The sequence below is a fragment of the Hyaena hyaena genome, unplaced genomic scaffold (assembly GCF_003009895.1).
Source record: "Hyaena hyaena isolate Hyena2069 unplaced genomic scaffold, ASM300989v1 scaffold_450, whole genome shotgun sequence".
Classification (NCBI taxonomy): Eukaryota; Metazoa; Chordata; class Mammalia; order Carnivora; family Hyaenidae; genus Hyaena; species Hyaena hyaena.
Genome location: NW_024081084.1, coordinates 814,077 through 827,165, shown reverse-complemented (window position 1 = coordinate 827,165; position 13,089 = coordinate 814,077). Strand labels below are relative to the sequence as shown.

Here is a 13,089-nt window from a genome sequence, read left to right as displayed (position 1 = left end):
AAAGAAATAACACAGGTGGTTTAGAGATACTCCAATAGCTTCCCCTACTATATTCTGCATAATTACAGTCTTTATCGTATGCTATATAGGTCACAATATGCATTCATTTGGAAATACAAAGCAACACCAGATAATTACTTTAATTATAAAAATTTCATTTAGAAAACATGTCAAATTCAACATATTCCTTTAGAGCCCAGAAGACTCTAAACCTCTAGCTATATATTAAAATGTCTATGATATTATCATAATTAAGATGTATGTACAAGCCTATGATTTTCTTATTCATACCAACTATGTACAGTTCATGCAAACTAGATTTGAGTGGAACAGGTGACAAGTAGGTACAGTTGGACAGTGTCCTGCAAAGCCCTTGAACCCACATTCCTGAATAGCATCCAACATGGCTGGCTGATGGGAGACAGGTGGGCAGATTGCTTTGCAGACAAGCTATAGCCTTGAGAATGTGGCCTGGAAGTAACAATCATTGGCAGTGGCGTGTGCTAGTGTGGATGCCATGGCTGGGCCAGAGCTCTGTCTCTGGTGCTGCTCTGATGTCACTGGAAGTGCTAGCCTAAGTCTAGGGACCTCTGTGGCACTTGGGCTCTTCCAAAACTTTCCTGAGTCTGTCATGTTTGTTGAAAACACCAAAACCTGTGGATGACAAAGTAAATCATCTCATGTTTACCTTCTCTGAAGGGAATTCGAAACTCTTCTCAGGACAGTAAATTAAAAAGCAAGAAAAACAAAAACAGGAGTAAGTTACCACAATTTCTCAGCTGTGCCACAAGTCTCTGTCCACGGGTTTCATATCAATGCATTGCTCTGAGCACTATTTGTATGTTGTTGTAAGGTGCCACCATTACTATAGATTCTGAATCCGTGTGATCAAAACACAGTAAAACTCAAAAGTTTTGCAACCTAAGTATACACAGTTTAGTTTTCCCTCTTTGTGCTTTATTTATGAAGGCTCAGGGCGGAGGCCGTGCAGGGAGGAGCCTGTGGCTGTGTCTAGGCCCGAGTGTGTGTTTTCATCTCTGTTTTTTAGTCAAGATAGGAAAGTGACAACCGGTAATGTGACATGCATAAATCATCTTCCACTGCAAAGTGGTCCCATAGTCAGGCTGTCCCCATTTCCTCTGGTTGTCGCCCCTAATACTTTGGACTCAATTTTTCCCATTCTTCTTCCACATCCAATAAGCTGCTATAGACATCCTTCCTTTCTTGTCACCACTTTGCTGCTGTCACAGGACTGTCTGCTTTTCTGGTAAGAACCCATTGTCCCTTTCACTTGTCTTTCTATACTCCAGTCTATACCACAAAGAGGTGTGATATTAATCCCCACCTTCCCACATACAACACTTTCATGGATCTTCTGTGTGACTCAACTGAATCCAACCCTCAGTCTTTAACCAGATGGTCAGCCTCCATCTCACAGTGGTCTAGTACACTTGTAATGGTCATTGTTCTCCAAATATTTCTGGGCATTTCCCTGTTCTGTTCCTTATGCCTGGAATGTCGCTTCCCCTATATCTCCATTTACTAGGAAATCTGTACTGATCTTCCAGTGGACTGGCATCCCATTTTGATTCTTATGATATTTCCTTGTATATCTCTTACTCTTCAGGTTGTCTTGAACTCATGGTTATTTTGTACTCCCTTTTCTCCTTGACACTCTTATTAACTGTTCAGGTCTTTACTCAAGATTGTATTCTTGAACCTGAAAACCTTAAACCTTGATTTAAGAACTTTTTGAAGGGAAGCATTCTCACAACAATTGCATGTCTCCATCACTTCTCTCCTTTTCCATCTGGAATTTTCTTTTCCATAACCTGACCAGGATGCTTATGGTATGCCATATGTGCTGAGTTGCTGAAGGGTTTTCCCAAATATTCCAAGGTACTTAAAATCTCCTGGAACAGAGGTGTACTGTCCAGGACCCTAACCCTGACTCTAGAATCAGCTGGATGTTAAGTCAAAAATTCATTTTAAATATCCCATTCCGAGAAGTCTTTGAACCTAGAAGCACAGGGTCAAGTCCAAACCCTGACATCTAGGGAAGTCCATGCCACCTACCCTAACTTCCCCCGATGAACATCAGGCACCAGGGTGTTTCCTCTCATGCCAGCCCTCCTCCTCTAGGATGATAAATTTTAATTTACCATTTCATCTTGCCTCGTTTTCCAGTTTTTCCCATATGTTCCCCATTCCTGCTCTTCCTCACCTCTACTTGCCCTGAGGTGGCCACATTCATCTCTCCCCTTAGGTGTTCACTGCATGAGGTAGTCATGTAAATAGAAGTCCCTTCCCACTGCCAATGGCAACACACGCACACTGGGTGCACAGAGTCACTCTTTCACTTCACTGTACAGATGGCACCCGAGGACTGTTTAATCCTTCCACGCCAGGAGTCGAGTTTTCTTGGCACAAAATTCAGTGCTGGCAATGGACACATTAAAACTGCCAGTACCAGGGAGCTAAAGGTTCCCAATGTGTTACTCAGAGGAATGATTTGGGCGGGTGAGAGTTAAGGTGTGTAGGGAAAGTGAGGCAAACACGTTCACTGAATTGTTTCCACTCTGGTAAGTTGCTTCCTCAGAGTGTGGAGAGCTGAATCTAAGTGCCTATATTTGGTGCACAGCAGGCTTTAGAATAAAGCTGCCCTCCTTTGTTTTTTAAATAAGCCTGTGCTTTTGTCTCTGGCAAGAATACATTCAAAGATTCTATTTTCCTCCAAGGCCCCAGCTGCCCCTCTGGACCCCATCTTTTACTTTTCCTTCCCAGGTTGTTTTTATTTCTCTCTCTCCTTCTCTCCCTCCCTCCCTCCACCCACCCTTTTGGAAAAGACAAAGAAGACAGTTCCTTAGAGGCTTTCAGTACCCTGTGCATGTCTGTGGGACAGAAGGAGATATTTTGAAAATGATTCCTGTTTAGTCTGACCCACGGACTCTCTTCAATACATCCAGGACAGGAAGAACTAAAGTGTGGAATAAGCAAGTCCTTGATCTTTGTTTACATTTGTAGCTAATGAATCATCAATACAGTAGCCAGTATTATAGCTTTATAAGAGAAGATAATTTTTAATTTAAAAAAATGAGAAAAAGGATTCACTATTAGGTATTGATGACCCAGATTTGGAAGAATTTGGAGAAACCCAAATCACAAAGAGAAGTACTTTTTATGAAATAAAGGTCCTACTTATGATTTAAGAAAGGGAATTTGAGAAACAGGGATGCCATGTAGAGTTGTTCAGCTTGTGCACTGCTAAAAGCTAGTCTACACTCCGTTTACTAAAACATGCACCTCTGGGGCTACATAGGACCAGAAAGAATGCCTTTTCCTATTCTTACAAAGCCACCATATAGATTAGCAGACCCTAGGACTAAAGCTCAGACCCAATGCAGTGACACAAACGGTGACTCTGTCAGACACTTTGTAGATAATCACCTAACAACTGCCAAGTGGAAAGCACTTTTAAAGGCAGTGTAGCTCTATGGAAACATCTTTTCAACATCTTTTCACTGAAACAATGTCAGTCCCAGCAGACCAAAATGTGACAGATTTTGAGCAAAGGAATCAGATAGATAATGAGAAAACCCTCAGACCCACTAGCTAAAAGTAAATCTCTGTTGCAGCCACACCTTGAGGAGTACGTTTCTCACTGACACTGATAAGTGGTCTTTCATACGGTCAGTGATAGGCCTTTTAATCACACCTGTTAAAAAAAATTAACATGTGGTAGGCTTTCACTCACCCATTCAAGGTACCTGGTATTTTAATTGTTCAGAAGTTTATTAACTTGTTGGTGAGATAAAGCATGCACACAAAATTTTCAAAGAGAATTAAAAGACAGTAGGTAATAAACCATGAACTCAAATATGACAGAGTGCCCCCTATGTGTAGAAAAGACCAGAGGTTTCCAAACTGTGATGAGCCCCAAGAAATTTGAACCTTTTGAGCACGTAGGGCAGGGAAGGAAAGTGGCCAAGAAGTGAGGATTTCACTCCCCCCCCCACTTCCCCCCCAACTCCTCTCAACCGGTGTGGGGGGGGGGTGGGGAGGGTTCAGTTACATTTACTTCATTCATTGTTTTCACTCATTCATTCAGTGCTTGCTTCTATGGCCAGACACTAATCTCAGCTCTTAACATGGATTATTTGGTTCAGTTCTCCATCACGTCCGCTGAGATAAGTGCTCTAATTATCTTCATTTTACTGACACTGAACCTGAGGCATAAAAATGTTACATAAATATAGAGACTGAGGAGTGGGAAAGGGTGGGGCACTTATGTGAAGCCAATAAAGGAAAATTTAGGAAATGAAGAGGGAGGGCATAGAGGCTCTCCGTAGGTTGCAGAGAGGGATGAGGCAGACAGGACAGCACACACATGAGTAGCAGGTACAGCTGGCTTCCCGGGGATTTGTGAAGCAGGTTGGAGAAACCGATGGATCACACGGAGGCGGGGCTGTGGGAAGAGCGGGCCAAATGGTGGCCTATAAGGCAGGACATAGACCGGGGCCGGGAATGGATTTATGAGTAGGCACAGAGAGAAGCAGAAGATCAAGGGCAAGAGAAATGGGGCCCAAGTCCTGAGCCTTGTTGCCAAGAGAAGAGGGCAGCCTGGAACACACAGAAGGGACTGATTTAACTTGTAGAGGAGATTTATTTTGCATTTTGCTCAAAATTTGATAGGCTTTTGGCAAGTGTATGAAACAGTCATAGATTTGGCAGTCTTCTGCTAGCAGATTTGAAATGTTCAATCCTTAAGAACTGCTGCATCGTTAGGTTATGCAAAACAGGGTGCAATTTTGTAAATATGCCATCTTGTACTGATTTGACATTTGTTCTATTATCCCAGAATATGCCAAAGGGAGAGAGACCTTCAGATTTAAGCCAAACCTTAACTTGTTTGTTGAGTGCTGATAAAATGTTGACTGCTGTGTGATCTTTAAAGAAGCCAGTGTTGCTTGGTGAGGCCTGAGGTAGAGCCCCCTGTCGGGTTGATGGGTTCTCTTTCCTTGGTGTCTCATGGATACAGTTGTTTGATAGATGTAAACAAGTAAAATATCCGATAGAGTGGGTTGAATTAATTTTTTTCTTAAACATTTTCTGCGGCCTCTGTTTTCTGTGACATTAATGGTACTTCCCAAATTAGCGTTATTTTATGGTCTTTATGAGGTTTTGGATGCAAGCTGGGGAATGCATCGAGGAAGTCGGTATGCCCATAATAGCTCTCTGAAGTGCTGCGCTGGCCATTAGACCAGTGGCTGTTTGCTTTTTCTACAAAAATCTGGGAATGGTGACGAGTTGTTGGCTGGGATGTGAAGGGACATCAGAACATAATGCTAAGGGGAGGCCAACTTCAGAGTTAGGCCTGTACGCAATTTGACTTCCACCACTTAGCACTGTGAGCTTGGCGAGATCACTTAACTTCTCTGAACCTCAGTTTCCTCATCTGGATAATGGGGGTAATCAAGCCTACCCTCATAGGGTTATTGAAAGGATTAAATGAGACACCTGTGCCTGCCATGAAGTTAGCTTCCAAAATGTGGCAACTGCCACCATCAACCACAGGAAGCAGATTGTCCTTCTGGTTCCTCGATGGCATAAAGGGTAGCTTAACATTGTTAGAACTTCTGTTTCTTACAGTACTTCCCCGTTCTCATCAGCTCTCCCTTTATTTCAAAAATACAAAGATTTATTTGTTGGAAGGTGACTGAGGAACCAGCATGATCCAACAAGCAGCTACAGATGGTTCTTCTTAGGGCTTGTAGGAAAAGCTCCTCACAGCGATGCTGTGGAATCGGCACAGCCACTGGACCAATCCTTCCCACTTCGTTTTGCCAGACTGTTGCTGACAGCGGGGCTCTCCGGAAGTTTCTAGCCTCGGGAGAGTGCCAACCGCACCACCATTGCATCCTTGCCCATTTATCACTCTGAGCTTCCTTTTTAGTAGCTGGTGATAGACTATTCGGCTTCTAACTTAGTCATCCATTTCCTTTTCTATTTCTGTTGCCATCGATAGGCAAATGGGGATTATCCTATTTCAGTGGGTTAAAATAGCACCATGATATTATTTCTGATCATTAACCACATGTTCAGTAAACGCGTCATCTCTTTCTCTGGCTTGGGGCGGGGCCTTCCACAGGATCAAGTGTCCCACACAGTAAGACCGCCAAGGGTCTCCCTTGATTGAGAAGCCAGGATTCTTGGTCTAGTAGCGAATGGCCGGTGGTGCCAGAGGCAAGGGTGATGAGGCCACATCTTTTGGAGGCGGGAGGGAAGGGGACCAAAGCTCTCTGCCGCCTGAGGGCCTGAAAGCGGATGTGCGCCTCCAGGCTGCCCGTCCAGCTCGCCCTGAGAGGCCCCTCTTGAGGCTTCTCCCGGGGAGCAGGGGGACCATGCATGGAAATGGCACACCTACCTCACAGTTGCAGAGGAAGCTTTTGTTTTATTTTTCTCTTGCCGCATTAAAGTATTTGTCTTTCTTTCTTTGTAGTGTAATATTGTTAATGTAAAACAATTTGCATCATGACACTTTTATCACAGTTTTCGTCTTTTTCTCAGTATGTTGCATTTCTCACCATGTCTAGTTCATCACAGCTACAGTGTGTACATCACAACATTTATCTTAGGCTCAGGGTTTTACTTGTTTATAAAAATTGTCTTCTTTCAGCCTGTATTCACTCCATTTAAGAAAAAAAAAAAAAGGCAGCCAGAAACTGTTTTGGTCCAAACTCCAGTAGTTATCACATTCCTTGCTAACTGTCCTGCGTATTTATATGTCTCCTAACTATTACTCTATGTTTCAATGACATTTCTCAGTTTTATGGCTCGTGGAGGTTGTGGGAGCAGCTTTTGCTGTTGAAGCTGCCAAGCCAGGAAGGCCCTGTGGGGCTTTGGGAGGTGAGGGGAAGTGACAGAGCTGTCCCTGTGGGTCAGGTCTAGGTGCCGAAGTTGAGCGTGTTGGACGAGCAGAGTGCTGGATTTTACATGGGTGGCCGGAGGCGGAGGAAGCCACAGGGTATCAGCGAGGCCGAGTGGGACCAGCAGCCAGGATTGCTCAGGGGGCCGCTGGCCGGGAGCTTCAGGGCCTGGGGCTCCTGTTACCGGTGATCTGTGTTCGGTGATCTGTGTTCCGGTGTTTGCTGGCAGTGTTCAAGCCCCAGCCTCCAGCTATTCAAGCTTTGGATCCTACTCTGTGCTTTAGGGAGACTGCTTTTGACCCTTTCCTCTCTGGCGAGCAGAAATTGCTAAGCGGTCTGCTGCTGCACTGGGCTTGCATCAGCTCAATCGCCTCATTGGAAAAATACACTTTCCAAATCTCACAGGGGCTGTGCTCCCTCCCCATCAGTTCAGCCTAAGGCATGGGAACCCAGGGCCAAAGGATCCCGGTGTCCTTGGGCATTACAAATTCCCGGACAGTCACTTAACAACCTAGTTCTTACTGTTCCTTTGCTGGAAGCCCACGTCATGAGCAGCTTGGAATTTGAGTGGATTGAGCCCGGCATTGGAAGTAAAAGTTTCCGCCGTCAGACTTTGTGTCTAGCTCTGACACTTCCCAGAGGTGTAACCTAGTGCAAGTTCCTCACTTCTGAATTTGGAAGCCTCCACGGAGAAATTAGGATTTCTATAGACCTCTGAATGCTGGCAAGGTTAAATAGAGTGGTGTTTTTACAAATATTCCCATTTTACAGAAAACAGGATTCAGCGAGCAGCATGCCTCCAGGCACACAGCTCACTGGTGTTGAAACGGGATAGAATACAAAGCCTCTCATGTTAGCCCCACCCCCTTCGTGCCAGACCCTGAGGGTTCCCGTCACAAAATATGAAGCCGGTGTTAGCCAAAGATAGCTGTAGAATACAAACCTTGGCATCGTAAAGTTGACTGATTTACCAAGATGCTGAAGAGGTAGCTGGATGACTTTTAAACCTATGGGAAGACTACTGGCCCTTCCTCAGCCCGACTACTGCTCCTCCCTCCCAAAAGCATGACGACGATGTCTGTGTGACACAGGTACCCAACTTTGTAAATGTCCCGGAACCAAGATGAGATGACCAGTTCCGTGCTTTCAAAGGCTTTCTAATCCAGGGCCCCACCCCCGTCCCAGAAGTCCTGCCTGCCTGAGGCCAGTCTTCTAAAAGCTAACCTCCCAGTTTTTTGCCTGTTTCTCTGGCTGATCTGGGAATGGCTTGATCCAATAGCAGGATTTTCCCCAGTACGGAAGGAGGCAGACAACAAGCCACTGATTTTCTAAGGCCACTCTTGATCTTTTTCACCCCTTTCCCCTCCCATATGTTACATTTGCCTAGGTTTGAAACATCTGTTCCCAAAGAGGTAATACTTGCTCCTCGTTCATTGCCTAGCAATGTGGACCAAAGTTCATGTGACATATTGCAGAGTATGTTCAGTTGCAAATGCTATGTACAGGCTCTTTGAAATGTAGCATGTATGGCACCATGTGACACATGGTTGCCATGGCAATACACTTTTTGGCTGAACTACAGCATAAGCCCATGGAACATACATTGCTAATATGAGACTCTGCCCTGTGCTAATGCATAGGACACAGCCAATCTGGGATCTGGGACTCAAGGGGTTTTGCGTGCAGCCCTGGTGGCAGGTGCCCTCTGCCTGCGTGTGCAGGGAAGATGTGACATCCTCCCTTTCCAGTCCTGTCTCCCAGGCACAGGCCATGCTGTGCATTCTGCCATGCATGGAGACAGCATTTGCTTAAATATCGGTTTGCTATATTTTGTATCAAAGGGGGCCCCAGCTGAAAACATTTTATTTTGTAAACTGAAGTGAAAAATCAGTTTATGGCAGATCTTTTTTTGAATAATGACATTCTTTTTCCCAATTCCAGAATTCAACAGTCATGAGCAGAGCTGAAAATTTTAAACAAGTTGAGTACCTCCTTATTCATGGAACAGCAGATGGTGAGTTTCAGTTAATTAGACTTTTTAGTATCACAGACAGGTTTGCAATTTCACTACTGACAAAACAAAAGCATGAGGGGCAAGACTGTTACATTTACTTCAATAAAACAGTGTTGCTTTCCACAACTCACTTGTCTTGGGCTAAATGGGATGCTAAGTCCTAGAACTTCAAATAGTCCCTTTCTTCTTGTGCCTTTCCCACCCTTCCTATCAGAAAAGGAGCTGCTATTAGTTACTTTCTGTTTCCTTTCTCTCTTGGCAGATAACGTTCACTTTCAGCAGTCAGCTCAGATCTCCAAAGCCCTGGTGGATGCTGGAGTGGATTTCCAAGCAATGGTATAGCAAGACGTGGTGGGAACAGGGGGAACTGGCTGGTGGGGTCTGGTTTCCCCTCTCTGGGCTCCTTCTCCTCAAGCAGCCCCAGGAGACAGGGACAGAATTAAAAGGGTTTTTATTTTTCCAGTGGGAAGCTGGAAGTGATCTCCTTAAGCCATAGGCAGAATAATGTTCAATGCTATTGAGACTTGGGGGTCGAGAAGCACAATATTGCATATCTGGGGAGTGTCAAAACACTGCTCTCCTATCCATTTGATCAGTCTCTCCCTATTCTCATTCAAAAGTAATTGCTTAGTAAATGTGTGGCAGAGTAACTCTAAAGTGGAACCAGTCTAATGGCTCAGCTCCAGTATGAAAGTCCACTTCTGTCTAGTACGTATTACTAGCCATTCTAACAACAGCGGGACGTTAATAATCAGCACACTTCCGCTTCGCAGTCACAATGTTACCTGTTGTTGAACCACCACAGGTAATGAACAATTAGGCTGTTTTACAGAGTTGGAAACGGCTAGAGCTGTTGTTGCCTATAGGGAAGGATGTTTCTAGATATTAAGTCAAATTCATTTTCTGCACTAGACCTTTTCAGGTTGAGAAGAAAAAATATTGTGTATATAACATATGTATGTATATGTGTATATTTATACGTACATGTGTGTTGCACTATTTTTGTGTAAAATGCTTTCTTGCCTCTATTAGCTGCTTCTCCTCACTACTCACACACACATCCTTTGCTCTGTGATCAGTTCAAAGGGTGCCCACCATATAGGAGTGGGACAGTTATTTGATACCCTCTCCCCCCAAAAAAACCTGGTATGTATCTTTTGGATCAGATTCTTTTAAGAGGTTGAGGTTTATTTTTCTACTACTCAAAGACAAGACATGATACTTGAATTAGGCAATTTTTTACAGTTTATGTCTCTGTAATCTATGCTTGCTTGGTAGTGACTTCCTCCTTATTTAATGTAGGATGAATTGATAAATCTTTGCCTCGGGTCAACTTTCTCATAAAGTTCAGACATACAGATAGAAAATTCCAGTGAAAAATCAAACTGTTTGCAAATAATACATTTATACAAACATATATGAAATATTGAAATAGATTTTTCTAGTTCCTTGGTAATATTAGGAAAGAGTGCTTTTAACAAACTCATTTCTTATAGTTTCTCTCACTGCAGTGTAGGAGAAATCTGACACTTGATAACACTTAATTAAAACTAGTATGCTTAATGGGATAAACATTCTCTCCCATGCATGTTGTGGTTCTGTGCCCTTTAAGTCACATCTGAAAATGGATTTGGATAGTTTAATTAGAACATGTGTATACCCTTAAAATAATGTTTTAATCCAATGTATACTTGTGAGAGCTTAATTTTTTTTTTAAAAAAAACACAATTCACATCCTAATTCTGACCTTTTTCTCTCTATGCAGTGGTACACAGACGAAGACCATGGAATCGCCAGCAGCACAGCCCACCAACATATATACACCCACATGAGCCACTTCATAAAACAATGCTTCTCTTTACCTTAGCACCTCAAAGCAGCAGGCCAAACCTTATTAAAAGCCATTTTCGTTCTGTCTCAAAACTGCACTGTTAAGATGATGATCTTGAAAAAAAAACCACACAAATCAAGAAATTCAAGGTTACCTTTGTCCCCAAATTTCACATCTATAACCCTAAGTAGGGACTTCTGTCTTCCCAGATTATTAGCTTACTCAAGTTTGAATTATTCTGTTTTTGCTTATTATTTAAAATCATTTCCACATCAGTTGCTGAAACAACAAATATGAGTTGTTCTTATGGGAGCTCTGCATAGGTTCCCTGGGAAGCATTTATCTGTTTCTAACTGAACTCGTCCCAATCACGCTCTCTTCTTTAAAGGGACGGATGGCAAGATACAGGCAGTGATGTCCCTGAAGCCGGGGTGAGAGAGGGAGGTTTAAGGAAAGAAGCGAGGCAGCGTGGCTGGGAAGCCGAACCCGATGACCCAACCAGGCTGCTGTCAGCAACTCTTGGAGGAGAGCTGCTCGCAGCCAGAGGGACACAGGTTTCTGAGAAAGATTATTTAACCACTCTCAGGAAATCATAAATGCAAGCACTGACTTCTGAGTAAAACCACAGCAGTTGAAAAGACTCCAAAGACATGAGAAGGAAACTGGCAACAAAGCAAGGCCCGCAGGTGCTGGTTATGGCTACAGGTGCCACGAAAGCACGGCAAGGGTGAGGGGATGGCGCTGCCACCGGGCTTCGCAAAACACGCCTCCTGCTGAGGGGGCAGCCTGGGACTGAGGTGAGCACATCAGCTTGCCCGGTGACAAGGTGAAATGTCTGTATCACACATTCTAACTTGAAGGAGTCCTCGCATCAGTTTTTCTCATGTCATTTCTTTGAGCGGCTTAATTACAAGGGTATTTTAAGTTCCTCGGACTTGTTTTTAAAACCTGAAACTAAACGGCAAAGTGATGTATTCTTTGTCCCGTACTACACCCTGTGGAATTTCTCCTGGTCATCGAATAAATGTTCCTTCATTTTTTCAGAGGTAATGTGTTTTGTGTCTTGAATGAGACCTAAACCACACTGGCATATGGACACGCTTATCCAGAAAGGCTCTTGTTTATTTTGCTTGTTATCCCAGACTGCCTTGTAAACATGGAGAGAGTTCAGTTTTTGTAAAAAAAAAAAAAAAAAAAACCAGATACATAAAAATGTGTTAAATTAAGCAGTTCATAGGGTTTTTATGTAAAACACATACAATCTCTGTTAGCCCACATATATATACCTTTTGAAAAACCCAAATAATTTTTAGTTTTTATGTTCTTTATAATTTTATTCCAGGAAACGACGATGAGGCTCATGTTAAAAAAAAAAAAAACAACCAAATAACATCAACAATATCAGCTCAGTATAGGTTCAGAAAAAAATTCAGTTATTTAAGGTGCTAATTATTTGTGGCTGACACATCTATATTAATGAAAGCATAGATTTCAGATGCTGAATTTAGCCTAGAAGATAACTGAGGAAATGTCATTTTTTTTGTTCCATTACCTCCAAAATGGCCTCATTTTTTTAAAAAAATTGATTTTATGAACTCAGACTTAGCTTCAGACCATTTGCTGGAAAAAGTTATCTCAGAGTGAGCTCCAGCATAAAAATCTAAAAGTAGAAGTGAAAAAATCTATCAGTTCAACATAAGACCAGTGAGTCACACATAGGGAATGGACAGAGGGTTGTGAAATTCAGCTTTTGTTTTACTTTGGGACCATGCCATTGAATAGCTTCACCTTAAATCTCAAATCCCCCTCATCCATTAGAAACCAATTGACCTTCAAACCTATAAAGCCCCTGTCATAATTCTATTTCCTAATAGAGTTCAGTCACCATGAATAACTAGACCAATCTCTGCAGAGTTCTAGATCCAGAAACAGAGATCATGTGTCCATATCCTGTGCTGAATTAATAGTCACAAAAGCAAAGTAAGTAGAAATTTTAATTGAAACCAAATATTGTGCAATATCAGATGTTAATAATATCAGATATCACACAATATCAGATATTTAACAGAAATCAGACCACTGTACAATAGTAGGCATTGTATAGTATCAGATACTACACAGATATTAAGACCATTGTGTCACATCTGATATTGTACAACTATTGCACAATGTCAAAACTATACGATTCATTGTTTCTTTAGTTTCTAAACACGTTAAATGTTTTCTCTGGAGCCCAGAAGTAATGAAAAAATCCTACCATGTATCTTTAACATAATGAGAGTTACAGAAGTTAAAGTAGATTTCATTTGGCCCTCACA

The 13,089-nt window shown here is 42.7% G+C and overlaps 1 protein-coding gene across 1 annotated transcript in view; it reads left to right on the top strand.

Moving 5' to 3' along the window:
* The window catches only part of DPP4 (dipeptidyl peptidase 4), a 79,848-nt gene extending 68,032 nt beyond the window's left edge, over positions 1–11,816 (top strand). The window contains exons 24-26 of the mRNA XM_039253452.1: positions 8,868–8,940; positions 9,203–9,276; positions 10,706–11,816. Of these exons, the coding sequence (XP_039109383.1) occupies positions 8,868–8,940; positions 9,203–9,276; positions 10,706–10,807 (249 nt within the window). The 3' untranslated portion in view covers positions 10,808–11,816. The remainder of the gene's footprint in view (positions 1–8,867; positions 8,941–9,202; positions 9,277–10,705) is intronic.
* Positions 11,817–13,089: the final 1,273 nt, after the last annotated feature.